This window comes from Rattus norvegicus, chromosome 14 (assembly GCF_036323735.1).
Source record: "Rattus norvegicus strain BN/NHsdMcwi chromosome 14, GRCr8, whole genome shotgun sequence".
NCBI classification, from domain to species: Eukaryota; Metazoa; Chordata; class Mammalia; order Rodentia; family Muridae; genus Rattus; species Rattus norvegicus.
The window spans coordinates 108,916,036-108,933,683 of NC_086032.1; the positions used below are offsets into that span (position 1 = coordinate 108,916,036).

Consider the following 17,648-nt stretch of genomic DNA (forward strand, 5'->3'; position numbering starts at 1 on the left):
CTTCCTTGTTTAATTTCTTTGGGTCTGTGGGGTGTATCATGGGTATTCTGTTCTTTATGGTTAATATCCACTTACAAATGAGTACATACATGCATGTCCTTTTGAGTCTGGATTAAGTCATTCAAAACGATCTTTTCTAGCCCAATTTTTTTGCCTGCAAAATTCATGATGTCCTTGTTTTTAATAGCTGTATAGTATTCCATTGTATAAATGAACCACTGTCAGAAGCCATCTACGTGAGGCTAAGGCTGGCAGGTGGCCTTCCTGGAGGTGGCTTTTGCATGGCTTACGATGAATAAGCTCTATGATGCAAGGAACCATAGAGACTTCATTCTAGGTTTGCTGCTTGCAGCTAATATGCCTTTCCTGTTATTGTTAAATATTATGTTACAATCACTAGGTATTAGCCCACACTGTTGAACAGATTTCTGCAGATCAGCGAAGATGTACTGTCTTGTAGTGATGCTGTATAGACATATAGATAATTTCTTAATTCTTAATGATGATCCTATAAGAATTTATCAGATCATACTAATAATTATTAAGTCCTTTATCATAGGACTATTATAAAAGCCTTCTCTGATAGGAATTCTGCAATGAACTCTGCTAGTCTTCAACTGTCATGAGTTAATTGCTTCTGAGATAGAATTTAGAACATATCTCAAGAGGTAATAAAACGATTAACCAAAGGTCATAAACGGGGACTAATGGTTTACTATAGATGCAAGGATAGAAGATAAAATATTGACTGGACTTATCTGTACAAAACTTCGATAACTTAGTCACAAAACTTATGTAGAGCTAGTGACAGAAAATTAATGTTTAGCCAGATAATTAATTACTCTTAATTGAAAACACGTGTAAACATCTCTGTTGTAAACCTCTTATTCAATTTATGATTTGAATTTATGTTTGAACTTTTAGTGAACTTTTGTAAAAAAAAAAAAAAAGGATACTTGAAAAAAACATGTGATCTACTCCCCCAAGAAAGGTAGAAAAACAAAGGATGATTACATTGCATGACATTATTGTTACATCAGAGCCAGAGTAGAGAGCAAGATTAGGAGGAAGGACAACAGAGTAGACTAACTTAAAAAATTAAAAGGGAACTTAGTCGTTAAGAGCAATACAACAGAAATACAGAGAGAAAGAGGGACAAAGAAGAAGCTGCAGAGAGCAGGAAGAAAGAGCAGGCAGGCTTCTCCCAGCCATGGGACAGAACAGGTCTTTTTTTTTTTTTTTTTTTTTTTTTTTTAACAGCAAGGCAGGCTTAGTCTTATTAAAGAGGAGAAAGCTTTTTCTTACCTAACTTGGGCTTAATTCATTTAGCAATAAAAGGGTAGATAGAAGCTTTTTGGAAGAAAACTTCCCTAACCTAAAGAGATGGCCATAAATGTACAAGAAGTTTACAGAACACCAAATAGATTGGACCAAAAAGGGAAATCCTCCTGTCATATAGTAATCAAAATACTAAATGCACAGAACAAAGAAAGGATATTAAAAGCTGCAAGGGAAACAGGCCAAGTAACGTATAATAGCACATCTATTAGAATTATACTCAACTTTTCAACAGAGTTGAAAGTTCAAAGGGCCTGGACATCTAGATATTTTATGGTCTCTAAGAGACCATAGATGTCAGCCCATACTACTATACCTAGGTATATACTTTCAGTCACTGTAGATAGAGAAAACAAGTTATACCATGACAAAACCAAATTTAAACAATATCTATCTATAAATCCAGCCCTACAGAAGATACTGGAAGGAAACTCTAACCCGAGGAGGTTAATTACAACCTCCCAAAAATCCTTACCGGACATAAATAATTTCACACTAACAAAACCAAAAGAAGGGAAGTGTGCACATACCTGCATGTACCTCCCCCCATCTCACACTATCACCACCTACCTCAAAATAACAGTAATTAACAATCAGGTCTTTAATATTGCTCAACATCAATGGACTCAATTCCCCAATAAAGAGACACAGACTATCAAAATGGATGAGAAAACAGGATCCACCATACTGGTGCATACAAGAAACATAACTCAACATCCAACATAAACATTACCTCAGAGCAGAGGGCAGGAGAAAGGTTTTTCAAGAAAAAGGTCCCAAGGAGCAAGCTGGAGTAGCCACTCTAAAATCTAATAAAATATATGTTCAACCAAAATTAATTAAAAGAGATGGAGAAGGATACACTTCATACTAATCAAAGGAAAAATCCACCAATACTGATGACTCAAATTCAGAATATCTGTACCCTAAATGAAAGGGTATCCACATTTGTAAAAGAAACATTACTAAGATTAAGTCACACATGAACAATAGGAGACTAAACCCAGGATAACTAAAACAATCCTGTACAATAAAAGAACTTCTAGAGGTATCACCATTCCTGATTTCAAACCGTACTAAGGAGCAATAGAAATAAGAACCCCATGGTATTAGAATAAAAATAGACAGGTTTTATCAGAGGAATTGAATGGAAGAACCAGAAGGAAATCCACACACTTAATGGACACTTGATTTTTGGCAAAGAAGCCAAAACTCTACCATGGAAAAAAAGAAAGCATATTTAACAAATGGTGCTGGTCCAACTGGATGTCTACATGTGGAAGAAGGTAAATAGATCCATATCTACTACCTTGAACAAAACTCAAATTCAAATGGATCAAAGACCTCAACATAAAACCATATACACTAAATCTGCAAGAACAGAAAGTAGGGGATAGCTTTGAATTCATTGGCACAGGAGACAACTTTCTGAACAGAACACCAACATCTCAGGCTCTTAGAGTAACAATTAATAAATGAGGCCTCATGGAACTGAAAAGCTTCTGTATGTCAAAGGACACTGTCAAAAGGACAATATAGCAGCCTACAAATGGGAGATTATTTTCACTAACTCCATACCTGACAGATCTGACTTCCAAAAATATATAAAGAACTCAAGGAAACTAGACATCAAGAAACCGAATAACCCAATTAAAAACAGGGTACAGATCTTAACAAAATTTTCAACAGAGGAATCTCTAATGGCTGAGGACAATTTAAATGTATAACATCCTTAGCCATCAGGGAAATGGAAATCAAAGTGACTCTAAGATTCTATCTTACAACCATCAGAATGTCTAAGATCAAAAATTCAAGCCTCAAAAACTCAACACCTGCTTGTGAGGATGTGGAGCATGGGGAACACTTCTCCAGTGCTGGTGGGAGTGCAAACTTGTACAACTTTGGAAATCAATTTGGTGGTTTCTCAGAAAACTGAGAATGGAATTACCTCAAGACTCAGCTATACCTGTCACTTTAATGTTTCAAACCTTATTTTTAATGATGGTTCTTAATGCTTTAATCTCCCTTGTAGCCCACCACCCACCAAAGGAAGTGGAAAAGAAGGAATATAGGGAAGTGGACTTGCTTAGAAAGGTTATTTGGAGCAGCTCCCATATGTGTTGCCTGGAAATCAGCAGTTCAGTTCACAGGTTAGCAGTCAGCAGCAGGCTCAATCCACTCACAAACACTTCACAGAAATATTAGCAGTCCTGTGTTTGCAGAGTCGGGAGAGCAAACAGGAATCAGCAGCCAGTGATGGCACAACTTAGCCAAGACAGCAGGAGGGGCCAGGAGTTGACACCAAGGCTGAGCCTCTTTCAGGGAAACAAAGATCGGCAAAGATGCAGGACCCACAAGCATTGCATAGCTAACTGTACCAGCAAGGCCAAGCTCTGTCTCTGTTACTCCATGAAGTCCTATTTATACCCTCCAAACATCACATGTCCTCCACGTACCTTGCCTCAGCATGGGTCTTGTCTCAGCATGTGCATTCAATCAGCCTGAGTCTGTGGAAACTGCAAGAAACTGTAGTATACCACCAGAATTTTGGGAGGGCGGGGGGCGGTACGGTACGTTTCTCTCTATGGAGTTCCAACTATGCAATGTAAGGTGAACCAGTACATGCATGTTGTTAGTAAACAATCCTTCATCACGTTTTCTTTTCACGTGCTTGCTTTAGCAGAACATCTCTCTACTGTGTCTGCTTCAGTGCAACGTTCCTTCACAATTTGCTTTAGCCTTTCACACCTTTGTCCACGTAAATGTAATGTTTCTTCATGTGTTTGCCCCGGCAAAACACCACCCAACCAACTTTCCAAAGAACCCTTAAGTTTCCACTTCATATACCATTTCTGGACATATACCTAAAAGAAGTCCCACCATCCTACAAAGACACTTGCTTAACTATATTCAAAACAGCTTTATTCATATTAGCCAGAAACTGGAAACAAACCTAGATGTCCTTCAACTAAGAATGGATGAAAACGTGGCACATTTACACAATGGAGTATGACTCAACCATTAAAAACAATGACATCATAAAATTTGCAGGCAAATGGATCAATCTAGAAAATATCATCCTGAGTGAGATAACCCAGACCCAGAAAGACAAACATGGTATGTACTCACAAGTAGATAATAGGATAGCTATGCTACAAACCACAGACCCAAAGAAGCTAAGTAACAAGGAGGGGCTAAGGGGGTATGCTTGAATCTCACTGAGAAGAGGAAATATGGGACTAGGTGGGAAAGGAGATGGGGAATGGGAATAGGAGGGACAAGTTTGAGAGAGCTCAGAGGGAGAAAGTCCTGGGAGAGAGAATGGATTGGGAAGGAGGCATCTCTTATGAGATAGGACAATGGAAACTCTCAGGAATCTATGAGGGTGACTCTTAGCAATGGGGGATATGAGTCTTGAACTGGCCATCTCTTGTAACCAGGCAAGGCTCTAATGGAAAGACTAGAACACCAACCCAGCCACAAAACCTCAGACCCTCAATTTTTCCTGCCAACAAGATATCCAGGGGTAAAATATGGAGCAGAATTTGAGGGAATGGCCAACTAATGTCTGTCAGCTTGAGACCCATGTCATGAGAGAACCCACTCCTGACCCGAGCCTAGCATAAATGAAATGTCATCAGAAAGGTTTTACCCAGCAACTGGTTGAAATTGATGCAGAGAGTCACAGCCAAACATTAAGTGGAGCTTGGGGAATCCTGTGGGAGAAGGAGAGGAAGGATTGGAGGAGCAAGAAGTGTCACAGACACCACAGGACAACCTGGGCACAATAGGGGCCCAACCAGAGAACATGTAGGGGACTAGGCCCTCTGCACATAGGTAATAGTTGTGCAACTGGTTCTTCATATGGGACTCCAAAAGTGGGAGCAGGGGCTCTTTGACTACACTGCATGGCTTTGAATCCCCCTCCCCTAATTAGGCTGCCTGGTCTATCCACAAAAGAAGATATGCCTCGTCTTACTACACTTGATATGCCAAGGCCAGGTGATATCCATGGGAGGCCCTTCCTTTTTCTGAGGAGTAGGGGGAAGTGAGGTGAGAGGGAAGGACTGGGAGGAGAGAGAAGGGAAGCTGCAACTTCCCTTTTATATGGGGATGTAAAGTAAATAACCAATTTTAAAAAAAAGAAAAAAATCATGACTAACTTTATGAAATTAATAATTTAAGAATTAGCTTCCCGATTATATAGCCACATAGTTGATGCTCCTATTTATGTGCAAGATATTAATAAGAAAAAAATATAGGATATAATCAGGAAATGATACTACTTAGAGAAATTATAATTATAAAATCTGTTTTTATTATGTTTCCACCAGAAAACCTATCTTTTATTTTAAAGTTTCATTATGAGATAAATACAAAGTAAATATCATTATCATTAGTGGATTGATATATGTATAGCTATGTAGAGTTTTTCTTTGTAATAAAATACCTTTTTACCCCAAAGGAGAAGAAAGCACATTATAATTCCAAAGGAACAATTTATATTAAAAAAAAATCCAATTTCTTTTGGTCTAAATCTGATCTTCATTTAACTCCAAGTAACGAGGAAATTAACAATCAGTGCTGGAACCTTACTTCTTACTATATATTTCTAATAACATTATTTTAAACTTATATACAACAAACCATGGTAACCATGTTTCTAATAGAAACAGGAAGTTAAGACCTGTATTTGTAATGAACAAATGTTGAAATGTCATATAATTAGGAAATCACTTGTACAACATGAATACTTTTTTTTTCCTTTATAAAAATCTTTTAAATATGTTTTAGGACACTTGCAAATAAATTGTAAATTTAGGTGATAGTTCAGTTACAATATTAAATAGTAATATCTTCAAGTAAGAATGTCTAAAACATACTGCTGTTCTGTACTGATGTTATTCTCTGAAGACTAGAACTCTTGCCTCTTTGGGGGAGTTGGTGACTGTGTGTGCAAATCAGGTTCTATTTTCCTTCTAAGCGTTCCTTTACTAATTTTTCCAAAGAGAAGAGATGCTCGTCTGCATCTTCTGGCACAAGTTTCCTAATAGAATCTGCAAGTTCAAAAAGATATTCTGTATTTCTTCCACTTGGACCAGCTGCATTAAAAATTTGTTCAGCAATGTCTTCCAGAGGTGCCGGTCCAAGATAGTTAGGATTGTCACATGTTCCAATGTAGAGCAAAACACTGAATGGTTTTGTTGTGGAATCTTTTGGATAAAAAATGACTGTTGTAGTTCTGTAGCCTCCTTTCTCTCTGAAGTCAAGGTATGTTTTTACTTCCTCTTCTTTCCCGACTGGTAGTTTGTAAGCAACACCCCATACACTGCCCTGTTGAAAAATGAAAAGAATATACTGTTTTGTATTTGTAAGGCTATCATAATATGTGAAGATAATTTTGTGACCCAAGATATCTTGTAATCTTAGAAGTCAATGAAGTTTTGTTTCCACATGTCTCAAAGGGGTAGATTGTAAACAATTAAGAAAAACAGCATTTAACATGCTGGTTTTAGTAAGTAAATAAAATGCTTCATTTTTAATAAATAATTGAAGCAAGCACAGCAAGTCCCTTCCATCAAAAGTTTATAGTAGATCTTATTTCTAAATTATTATCAAATGTTCATTGATCATTAAACTCTGTGGAAGCCATTTGCTCACTAGGAGTTACAGTCATTGGTTTGAGAATAAAGTACTTTTAGATGGCTTTCCCACTATAAACTCTTAGAATCATTTTGTAACCAAGACTGTATAATTAATGGTACCAATGGTTGCCTGATTCTTTTTTTTTTTTTAAATTTTTAGATAGCTTCTAGCATTTTGAATAAGGCTGGCCTTTAGCCTTTCATTCTTCTGCCTGCTTGCTGATTATAGGCAGGTGGTAGTATTGGTGCTGCTTGATTTTTGTTTTGTATAGTTTTTCCCCCAACTTCAAAGAAACTGGGTACTACTGTCCATGAAGTTTTGAGTGCTTCAAACTCATTTCAAAATCACAAGTGCTGTTTATAAAATCAGTTAGAATTTTTTTTTTAACTGAAAAATACCTGATTCCGGGCAAGTTTCAAGAGTGCTTGAAGGATTCTATTTGATTCTTAGTCATAATCTGGCTGTATGGTGCCTGTTCCCATTACAATTAAAGAGGATCATAAAATTCTCCATCGTAAAAAGGAGATTACATATAATTTAGTTGTACTTGGTTGCTTTTTGAGTTCTGAGTGTAACTTTCCCATTGGTACAGAAAAGAAGCTGGGCAGTGGGTGGTGATGGTGCATGCCTTTAATCTAAGACAGTCAGGACTACACAAAGAACCCCTGTCCACCCCCAAACCACCGAACCCGAACAACTACACAAACCCCAAAACCTAGGTCAAACTCATGTTTTATCTGTTATAGAGTAGCTTGATCTTCTTGTACTACTCTTAACAGTGCCAGCAGGGCTGTATCTGACTCTTTTGCCTGCCTTTGGGACCCTTTTTCTCCTACTGGATTGCCCTGTAAGTCTTACTGCAACCTGATATGCCCTGTTTGGTTGAGATCCTTGGGATGCCTGTCCTTTTCTGAAGGGTAATGGAGGAGAGATAGATTGGAGGAAAGAGGATATGGGAGGAAATATGAGGGAGGGGAAACTGATTTAGATATTATATACATAAAATAAATAATTAAGTAAACAAACAAACCTCAAAAACCAATACAGAAAAGAGTTCTCGACTTAGTTTAATTCAAATTTTCTGTGATGACTAATAAAATTTCACTGATTATTAAAACACAGAGCTAACATTTTATTTAATTAGAACTATGTAAAAAAAAAAATATCATACCCCAGGATCTTCAACAAGGGTCACAACTCTTCCAGGCTGTTTTGAAAAGGGTAGAAAAAAGTATTTTTTTCTGAATTAAAGTTCATTAAATCACTAAACATTAGCAACTTGTCATACAGTAAAACCCTACTACATCTAAGAAGCATTTTACTTAGGGAGTGGGTTAAAGCATTGCTAAGCCACACCTCTAACAGATCTGATTCTGTAGGTTTGACCCTGATAATAGTTATTTACAATAGCATGCCAGCTGGCTTAGTCAAACTCTTGGGTTCGTGTTTTCAGAACCTCTACTAGGCTATACTTAGGTCTTAGGTGTGAATGGATGAATGATTTTTACCTGTAGTTATGAGGTACCTTTATTTTTGTATTTATGCCACAGGGTGCTTCAAGGTGGCTGTTTTTAAACCCTCATAAATAAATGTTACATTGACTTATTTAGAGGCTAACACTAGATTGATCATTGTATCTGTCCTGTTTTTCCCTCTGAAGTGCATTATAGGCATGCACACCAAGCCTAGCTTAGAAAAAAACATTTTGTTTTTCTGTTTTTTTTTGTTGTTGTTTTTTTTGTTTTTTTGTTTTTTTTTTGTTTTTTTTTGCTTCTTAAACTGTTCACTGTTCTTATACAAGACAGACTACGTGGCAGGACAAGTGCATTTTAATTAATTACATTTTTATTGATTAATCCTTGTTCTTTCAGATAGTCTTCAGTGTGTAGCCTGGGCTGGCCTAGAACTCACTATGAAACACAGGCTTGCCTTGAATTTCTGGTGAGCTTTCTGTCTCAGGTTCCTGGGACTGGTGTTTGTAGCAGAGGGTTCCCCTATGTAAGAGAGACAATTCAAAAAGATGACTGGAGATTGCATAGAGTCAGATTTGTAAAGTGAGAGGGCAGAGTTGAGGAAATGGAGGTACAGTTAGTAGTAGAAGTAAATAACTTGCCTATCTTGGACCTTGGACTTGAAAAACAAACAAAGGCAGACTTGAAGTTAGTGAAACAATGGAAACAAGAAACCACTAAAATGTGAGAAAAATTAGAAATTAAAACCTGTAGCACTTGGGTAGCAGGTGATTGATAGAAGTATTTTGGGAATATCAGATTGGTAAAATGCAGAGTGATTACAATAGAAGGAGGAAGAAATACCTTCAGTGAGAGTGACACATTTTGTATTTCAGTTCATTTCCCCTTCTGCCCAGCTGATCCAGTTCTTGATAGTTTTGTCTTTTAAAATTATATGTATGTATACCCCTCCCCCCATAGATAAGTAAATATTTGAAAAACTGTGTCTGTGTGGGGGCATGTGCATGTGAGGCCAGAAGAGGGCAGCAGATCCCCCTGGGAGCTGGAGTTAGATTGTGTTCTTGCTGTCCATTGTTAGACGCTGAGAACTGAACTTGGGTGCTGTGCAAGAACAGTATGAGACCCAAAGCCATCACTTTACCCCAATTTGGTTCTTTTCTATTATTTGGTTATCTCCTTAGAGATTTCTCTGCCTGCTTCTGATTTTAATTCCTCCTAGTCAAGAATAGCTTTCAGGCTTTAAATCTTTCAGGGTTGTTTATAGAATAAAACTAAAGGTGCTTTGCTAAACTAGGAAACATTCCTTCCCACTTTTCTCATTAAGGTATATTGACTTACTTAAAAGTCTTATTTATATAACTCTTACTGCCACATCTTTGAACATTTATATGTTCAAAACATATATTTAGAAACAGTATATGTTTCTTTTTTTTTAAATAAGGAAACAATGAAACTGAAGAAAAGGTTCTTTTCTTATTTTATTTTATTTTATTTTTTAAGATAGGGTCATGTGTAGCCCAGGCTTGCCAGCTATTCACAGTGTAGCTGAGAATAATCTAGAACTAACTTCTGATATACCACCTCTATCTCTTGAATGTAGGAGTGAGGTTTCCTCACACCCCAGTTCATGTGGTAGTAGGGTTAACATTAACTGAGCTACAAGTTGTCCCTTTCTTTCCCATCTTCATTTTTGAGATAAGACAGTGTCTTGCAGTATAGCCAAGGCTGGCCACAAAGTGGCAATCCCTCTTGCCTCAGCCTCCTGAATTCAGTGATTGCAAGTGTGCATCTGTGGCTAAGAAGAGGTCTTTCAAACTGAGTAGGATTAGAAGTTTTTTTATTAGTAAGTCATGATTGGTGTTTTTATTGGACAATGAGAAATGCTTTTAATCTAGAAAAGTTAAGGATTTAGCAAGTATTCCTGATTTTTTTCAAATTAAAATGATTTTTTTGCTAGGTGTGATGATATACATTTGTACTCTAGAGTACTTGGGAGGTGGAGAGAGGAGAATCAGGAATTCATGGTCATGTTTGCAATACAGCAAGTTTCAAACCAGCTTGGGCTATACAAGATTCTATAGCAAAGAAAACAAAATAAAACAAGCTTCCTTTTTTCTTTTTCTTTTCTTTCTTTTTTTTTTTTTTTTGTTATAATTTTGGAGAAAAATTCCCTTAAGTCAAATCTTTGTTTTGTTGAGAAACAATCATTTTTGTTATACAGATATATACTTAAATAAATTTAGAAGCTAGGTATGGTGGCACAGGCCTTTAAACCCTGCATTTTGGGAGGCAGAGAAAGTTGGATCTCTGAGTTTGAGGTCAGCTTGGTCTACACAATGACTTCCATGCCAGCCAGGAATACATAGTGAGACTCTGTCTCTAAAAAGAAATAAAAAGAAACCTAGGAAGAAGTTAAAATCTAATGAAGAAATTAAAACAAACTATTTTCTCTACTATAGTATATGAAACAAGCCTTCCATCTGTATAGCTGATTTTCTTACAACTAACTTATTGGGTGCATACTTTTGTAAAAATACAGTTTATATCCTAAGAACTGAGTCATTCTAAGTGGCTGAATAGTTCTGGAATAGTCTTCTGTATTTTTGTCCAGATAGTTAACATTTAGACAAATGAATATCAAAATGTGAAGTCAAGTTAGGATGTTTTTTTCTAGTTCTTTAATAGAATACTATATTTGGAATATATTTAGTGCTAAATAGTTCCTTTAATTTTCTAGGATGGATTCTGTTGTTGTTTTGAAATGAAAGATGTAAAACTATTAGCCAATACAACTCCCTTTCTTAAGTCTTAGTAAGTTGAAGCACAAAGAAACATTGGCTTTTATATGTTATAGATCTCTGCTGGCATTAAAGGCATGTACCATTCATTATGCTGGGGTCTCTGGCCCTATTTTTTAAAAGTGATACACACATAAACAGCACTATCACCACCACCACCACCAGTGACAACAACAAAACCTGAAAACAAACTGTGGACTTTTGAAATATTGAATTGATTAGACAATTTCTTCCCAGCAGTCTGCTTGACAGTACACATATCTTAATGTGCTATGTAAGAAACATACCCTTTGATTGAGCCTAGGTAGCAAAATATGCAGTCATAACTACATAACTGCCCGCTTAATGTTTGGTCATTAAAATGAAAACTCAGATATATCTTGAAACCGATACCTACAAGGCATTTTATTTGCTTTAATTCTTTAATGTCTTAAATATTGTTTTATAATAGTCTTGGTAATTCTTTGGTTATGATGTTTCTGTTGGTGTAAATAACATTTGCCCTCCGTCTGGGTTCCAATACCTTAATGCTTAATTGACAAACTGTAGTTAGAATGGTTCTAACTCAGATGCTTTTTCCTGATTTAAAGCTTGTGTCTTTTGAGCAAGTATAAACTACTTCAGAACTATGATCTTTCCCTTCTAAAATCTTTTCTGATATCTGGCTTTCAGCATTTCAGAATATTATGCATTAGAGTATTTTTTAAAATGGTGCTGGGAATTGAACTCAGAGTCTTACATGTGGTAGGCAAGAACTACTAAGCTATAGCCCCAGCTCCTTTTTAATTTCTAAGTTTGATGTCCAAGCAGGTATTGAACTTGCGTTATTCTTTTGAATTACAAAGTTGTATCAGCAGACTAGGCTAATTTTAAGAGTATTTTAGAGAACACATAAGCATTCAAAATGTAGTACTCCAAAGGTTAGATGTTAACCAAACAAGTTACTAGTTACTTCATACTTGTTTTATTTATTTATTTCAGATTAGTTGTTTTGCAGCCAAGGCAAAACTGGTTTGATAAATAGCGAGCTGCTTCTAACACTCTGAACCCCTAGTGAGCTGAATGCCTTATATGACTGACCGAAAAACAGATCAAATGATTTGTATTTACATTAATAATTCAAGAGAACTATGGAGAAGGAACCACTAAAGTAATGGAGATTTTCACTGTATTACTCAAAATGAACTGCAAACCTCACATAACTTTGCTTATACCTCCCAATCAAAATAGTCACCACTGGCATAAAAATTGGAAATGACTTTAGGAACTAGTTCTTTTGTGATCTTAGGCATTTTAAAACTAAAACATTGGAAACATAAATTGGAAATTTACATGCACAGGTAAATTCAGACCAGTAAAAACCTGGTAAATGTAGACATATCAACGAATTTACACACTGACCATGTGGTGACATGAAAACTCAACTTTATTAATTTTCTGGGGCGGCAAAGGTTGCTAAAACAAGGGTGCCGTCCTGGCCACTTCAGTCTTGGTCGAGCTCGTGTGTCTGTTCTTTCTGCTTTAGAAACTAATTACTGGCTTCTGAAGCGGCCTAAAGATCCCCAGTTCTGGAGAGAGGTAAGGGCCAGTGGCCAGTGAAGTTGAGGAGAGCTTTATCCTCTTCCAGTTCTCTGCTGGGTAGGTGGGCATGCAGTGCTGGCTCCTTACCTTGCCGGGGACCCCGCGGTGGTCGGTGCTGCCTTGCCAGAAGCGCCGGCTGTAGTTTGTGATGTAACCAACCAGCTTGTCCTGGTAGGGGAAGTCCACCTTCCAAATGAGGGACCCATAACCAAACACCCACATCTTGTTGGACCGGCACCCGGACTTCAGAACGAGACTGCTGCGGAGGGGAGTAACCGGCTGCTAGGGCAGTGCCAGGTGCACTGGCCACGCCTGATGTGCTGCGCAAAGCACCCTGGGTTTTCAGATCTTCTACGGTGCGGGAGGGGTGGGAGTAGGGAATGGGAGGCAGGGGACTACATTACCCACAATTCTTTAGAAATTTATGGCGCTCGTGTTGGAGCAGCACCCCTCCCACCTTTTTTCCTAGTGAGACTAGGAAGAGGAGAAAAGGCAGGACGCCTGTCTTAAAGGGCACGGGTATGGTTACCACAGTTAGCACGTAGGTATTTTGTTGTGTTTTGAAAATTGGCCAGCTGCCCACATGTAACAGCAGCCAGAGTAGCAGATCCCGGAAGTATCTGTATGACCAAATACTTTGTCCTTTGCCTTTCAAATAGAAGCAGAAATTTTGCAACAGTTTTATGTCTGTGAAAAATCAACTGGATTCTAATGGAAGTTGCTTACAGGATTGGCGGGGTGGGGGTGGGGGTATGTCTGGGCCTAGGTATGGCGAAAGAGAGAGGTTTTTATACAGTTAGAGACCTCTGGAAGAGTCCACAGTGGACAAGACCATCTGAGAAGAGAGAGGGAAAGAGAAGATAAGAGAGGGGAACCAGGTGCAACAGCAAGAGGTTCAAAGGGGATTTGGTTAGATTATATAAGGAAGGGCCACTGGTAGAAGGGCAGTACAGCCCTTGAGCTGAAAGAGTTTGGAGTAGGGGCTGGGGTATGCCAGCAGGAGAGTCCTGAAACAGGTAAGGACTGAAAGATGCATGAAGTCAGTGTCTATTTTGATGTTAAATAGGCGCCTGGGCCATTTCCCCCACTTTTGAAACCTACCACATACTTAAACTTCCAAGAACAGTTCTCAATCTCTGTGGCTCAGAGAAGAGAAGGTCCGTTCTTCCATTACATATACTTCACCAATGGTTTTTACAATGTTGTATATAGAATCCTTTTCTCAGATGAATAGGTGCTGTTTTGTTTAATGAAAAACTTTGAGAATAATGCATATTCTTTACTGAACACTTAACTGGATGGTTGAGGAGGATTTTTATATTTAGTTTCAAATGTATTGTTTTTCCTGGATTTCCTTCTTAACTTTTAAGTTTTTTCATTGCCTCCCTATCAGGCAGTTCGAATCTTGCAGAACTATGGCAGGACATCTTAAATTTTAGGTAAAAACACTAGTGGGAAAATCTGTAGAATCACTGGTGACTATTGGGAAACATGTTTTCTTAGTCTTCCTTTGTGTTCTTTGTACTCTTAAGATTATAATTTATTAAAAAAAGATTATAATATATTGTATATTTTAATTTCTCAAAAATTGAAAATTAAGTGATATATACACACTCCCCATTCCCCAAAAGACCAGAGGGTTGGGGTTTTGTTCTTTGTCTTTGATTGGCACCGCACTGAAAAGCAAGCTAATGTCCTAAATGTTGCTATAGTGATATAAATAGTAAGGAAGCAAAACAATCTGCGTAAGTTGTTGGGATTTTTAAAATACATACTCTAGGGGAAGGTTCCTAACACTGAACTTATTTATATACAGGCTTTCGAAGGAGCTGTAGAGGTAACTACTGAAACTAGAAATTTTGGCTTGGATGTGCATTTTTCTGGAGAGAAACTTGTTTCATGCATCTCTCTGAGAGGTCAAACATTCTAAGAAATTGTAGCATCCGTTGAATTAGTGCTATTTCTCACTTCAGCCACCCTGGTTCTTTCTGGAGGTATAAGACTAGAAATGTTGGGTCCATTTGTGAGGATTTCTGTTTTTGATCTTTAGCATTGTAGAGGAGAATGCTAATACACATAAGTTCAGAGAGTATTTCTTGAAAAGCAGTCAACAAAAGCTGCTACAAAGAAAAGCTCAGCTTAAGAATAAGCACTCCTTTCCATAGTTTTTCTAAGTTGTGGTTTCACAATGCCTGGCATAATTATTTTTCCTAACCTCTTTGTTGTCATTTTTCTTAAATATCTTCCTCATTTGGAAAAATTCAGATACACAGAAAAGCTTATAAAAGTGTAACTACTATTCATGTACTTTCTCAGGTAAACTTGTCTTGAATATTTATTTACCAACAGTTAATGCATTTGGATTAAGTTGGATGTGTTATAACTTTTTACTACTAAATACTCTTATACATATCTTTTGAAATATAAGAAAATTATTAAAACTTAAATTATAAAATGTCTATCATATCCAAATTTCCTTAATTATCTTAAAATTGCTCTGGAGTCACTAGAGAATAGGTAGGCGTTGTAAAAGGTGATATCTTACACACAGCTTATGTTGACTAGTTGGTGTTAGAGATTGAAAGGAAGGCTGCTGTTCTTACAGCATATTTTATCTGGACTTGTTTTTCTTTTACAAAGCTCAGAGATATTACTAAGTCCTCTTTTTTTTTCAGGTTATTATATATTGTTCTGAATCCACTAACATTATTTGTAACGAAGAGAGAAGCCAGTATATTGGAAAGGGAATCATATCTACATATTTTTACCTAAATGGTGTTCTTTAAATATTTTCATAGTTGTATCCTTGTGTGTGTTTTCAGAATAGAAATATATTTTCCTTTATTAAACAAGCACACTTAATGCATTATCAGTATGTTATTTGTTTTCTTTTATGCATATAATTATTTTGGCAAAAAGTTAGCAAGGTTCAGCATAGGTTAGCATTTCAATATCCTCCAGTTTAGCCATAAGCTACCTCTGTAGTCTTATTTTTCTACTGCTGTTTGTTTATCTAATCCTTCTTCCAAAGTGAGCTGTTTTGCTTACTCATTGTGCCTTTCCCTTTGCTTACTCACCTCCTTTTTGTTTATAATTTTCCTTCTATCCAAGGTCTGCCTATTATGTAATTTTGAAATGTTCTCTTATGTATGGGACAAATCACATCCCTCATCAAGTAGAAGTAGATTTTAATTTATATGGTTTTTATTCTGTTTTACTTCCTATTATAATGTATATTTTCTGGGTTGGATCACATATTTATCCTTCCTATGAGGCTGCAAACAACTTGACATAGTATCTGTGTGACTCTATAGTCCTCATTGCTGATCACTTAACTGGTGTTTAAAAATTAACTGCTAATTGAAAATTATGTTTGTTTAGTAAGAAATATTCTTACTTATTCTAATGGAGCATTTGACCTGATGAGATTAACTTATTCATAGCTGACATTAGAAATTTGCTTGTTGGGGCTGGGGACTTAGCTCAGTGGTAGAGCGCTTACCTAGGAAGCGCAAGGCCCTGGGTTTGGTCCCCAGCTCCGAAAAAAAAGAACCAAAAAAAAAAAAAAAAAAAGAAATTTGCTTGTTATAGAATGAACTTCTGCAGTTACAGTTTTAAGTTTTATTTTAAAGGTGACCATGAATAAGTTTAAATTTATGAAAGTTTAAATTTATAATTAAATCTATTTTATGCTTGTTTTTAATGTCTTTCCTTAAACTTTTTCTTTTTTGATAAATTGCTTAGAATATGGTTCTAGAAAGTTTGTGGTTTTTTTTTTATCAGTATTGGACTAGATATGCTTGCATTTTCTGACAACTCTCCTTCCCCAAGGGCCATTAGAAAACTAAAAAGTGGGATGAGAATGGGACTGAGAAGGTTACTCCTTGGGACATCAGGATTCCCCAAGACTCCTGAATCTCAGATCAACATATGTGACAACATATGTTTGCAAGTCTTATACTGAGCTCTGTGTTGGGCTTTGCTTGCTGGAGAACATGAAATGAGCTGTGAAGGGAGGTGAGGTGGTAATGTTTGTGTATGAAGGCTGCTATCTGTTGGTTTTGCTGGTTTCATTCACTTGGACATTTTCAAAGATGGAGCTCCTGAGTGTTTTATCCCCTTCTGGAAAGGAGCAACAAGAGTAGGAAAATATCTCTACTTATCCTTGTTTTCCTCTAACACCATTCCCTCCTTCCTTTTTATTTTAAAAGACATTTTGAGGTTTAACTGTATCCTACAAAGAGTAGTAAGATGGGATTACAAGTGGTGGTCTGCTCTTAGCAGTAGACTCTGTGCTTTAGTGTGCTGTGATTAGGTAGCCTGCTGGAAAGATCTGATAGACATTTTCAGAGGGAGAAAGCTAGAACAGTAAAAACTCCCTTGATATTTTAAATAATATTGCTAGGAACTGATGTGAGAGATGTACGGGTTGGATTATATCCGTGTGGTATAAGAGTTTCTCTAATTTTCTCATGTGAGAAATACAAGACAGGTCTACTGTGGTGGTCTAATATCTAGTTCAGTGTTATTTTACTGACTACAGCACTGTCTTCCTGTCTTGTTTTATAGACTGATCAAAAAGATGGATTTTACAGAGGCTTATTCAGACACATGTTCTACAGTTGGACTTGCTGCCAGAGAAGGCAATGTTAAAATTTTAAGGAAACTGCTCAAAAAAGGTCGAAGTGTGGATGTTGCTGATAACAGGGGATGGATGCCAATTCATGAAGCAGCTTATCACAATGCTGTAGAATGTTTGCAGATGTTAATTCATACAGGTAAAGTAAATGCAAGCTATGGGAGGCTGTATATA

General features: G+C 36.9%; 2 protein-coding genes across 10 annotated transcripts in view; one reads left to right on the forward strand and one right to left on the reverse strand.

The window, feature by feature from the left end:
• Nucleotides 1-17,648, forward strand: part of Asb3 (ankyrin repeat and SOCS box-containing 3) — a 128,622-nt gene that overhangs the window by 55,718 nt on the left and 55,256 nt on the right. For 3 of the 8 annotated variants that reach the window (XM_039092258.2, NM_001108864.1, XM_063273444.1), the window contains exon 2: nucleotides 17,405-17,613. In XM_039092258.2, coding sequence (XP_038948186.1) covers nucleotides 17,418-17,613 — 196 coding nt within the window. In that variant the 5' untranslated portion in view covers nucleotides 17,405-17,417. Of the gene's footprint in view, nucleotides 1-13,242; nucleotides 13,852-17,404; nucleotides 17,614-17,648 lie in introns of those variants that run through there. The other 5 variants (XM_063273443.1, XM_039092261.2, XM_039092259.2 and 2 more) reach the window with 5 other exon arrangements.
• Nucleotides 5,634-13,180, reverse strand: Chac2 (ChaC glutathione specific gamma-glutamylcyclotransferase 2). Of its 2 annotated transcripts, NM_001025016.1 has the most exons (3): nucleotides 12,923-13,061; nucleotides 8,156-8,191; nucleotides 5,634-6,672 (listed from the first exon to the last, which is right to left on the reverse strand). In NM_001025016.1, exons 1-3 carry the CDS (start codon nucleotides 13,055-13,057, stop codon nucleotides 6,307-6,309), a joined length of 537 nt encoding a protein of 178 aa, NP_001020187.1. In that variant the 5' UTR covers nucleotides 13,058-13,061; the 3' UTR covers nucleotides 5,634-6,306. The 2 variants fall into 2 exon arrangements, with proteins under 2 accessions (NP_001020187.1, XP_008768686.1); XM_008770464.4 differs by lacking the exon at nucleotides 8,156-8,191 and having other exon boundaries at nucleotides 12,923-13,180.

What these genes read in the sequence shown, in the direction of transcription:
- Chac2 (NM_001025016.1), bottom strand. Translation starts at nt 13,057, where the DNA reads ATGTGGGTGTTTGGTTATGGGTCCCTCATTTGGAAGGTGGACTTCCCC. An exon ending in ACCGCGGGGTCCCCGGCAAG is followed by an intron (nt 8,192 to 12,922) that starts GTAAGGAGCCAG and finishes TTTTCAAAACAG; the next exon opens with CCTGGAAGAGTTGTGACCCT. An exon ending in CCCTTGTTGAAGATCCTGGG is followed by an intron (nt 6,673 to 8,155) that starts GTATGATATTTT and finishes ATTTTTCAACAG; the next exon opens with GGCAGTGTATGGGGTGTTGC.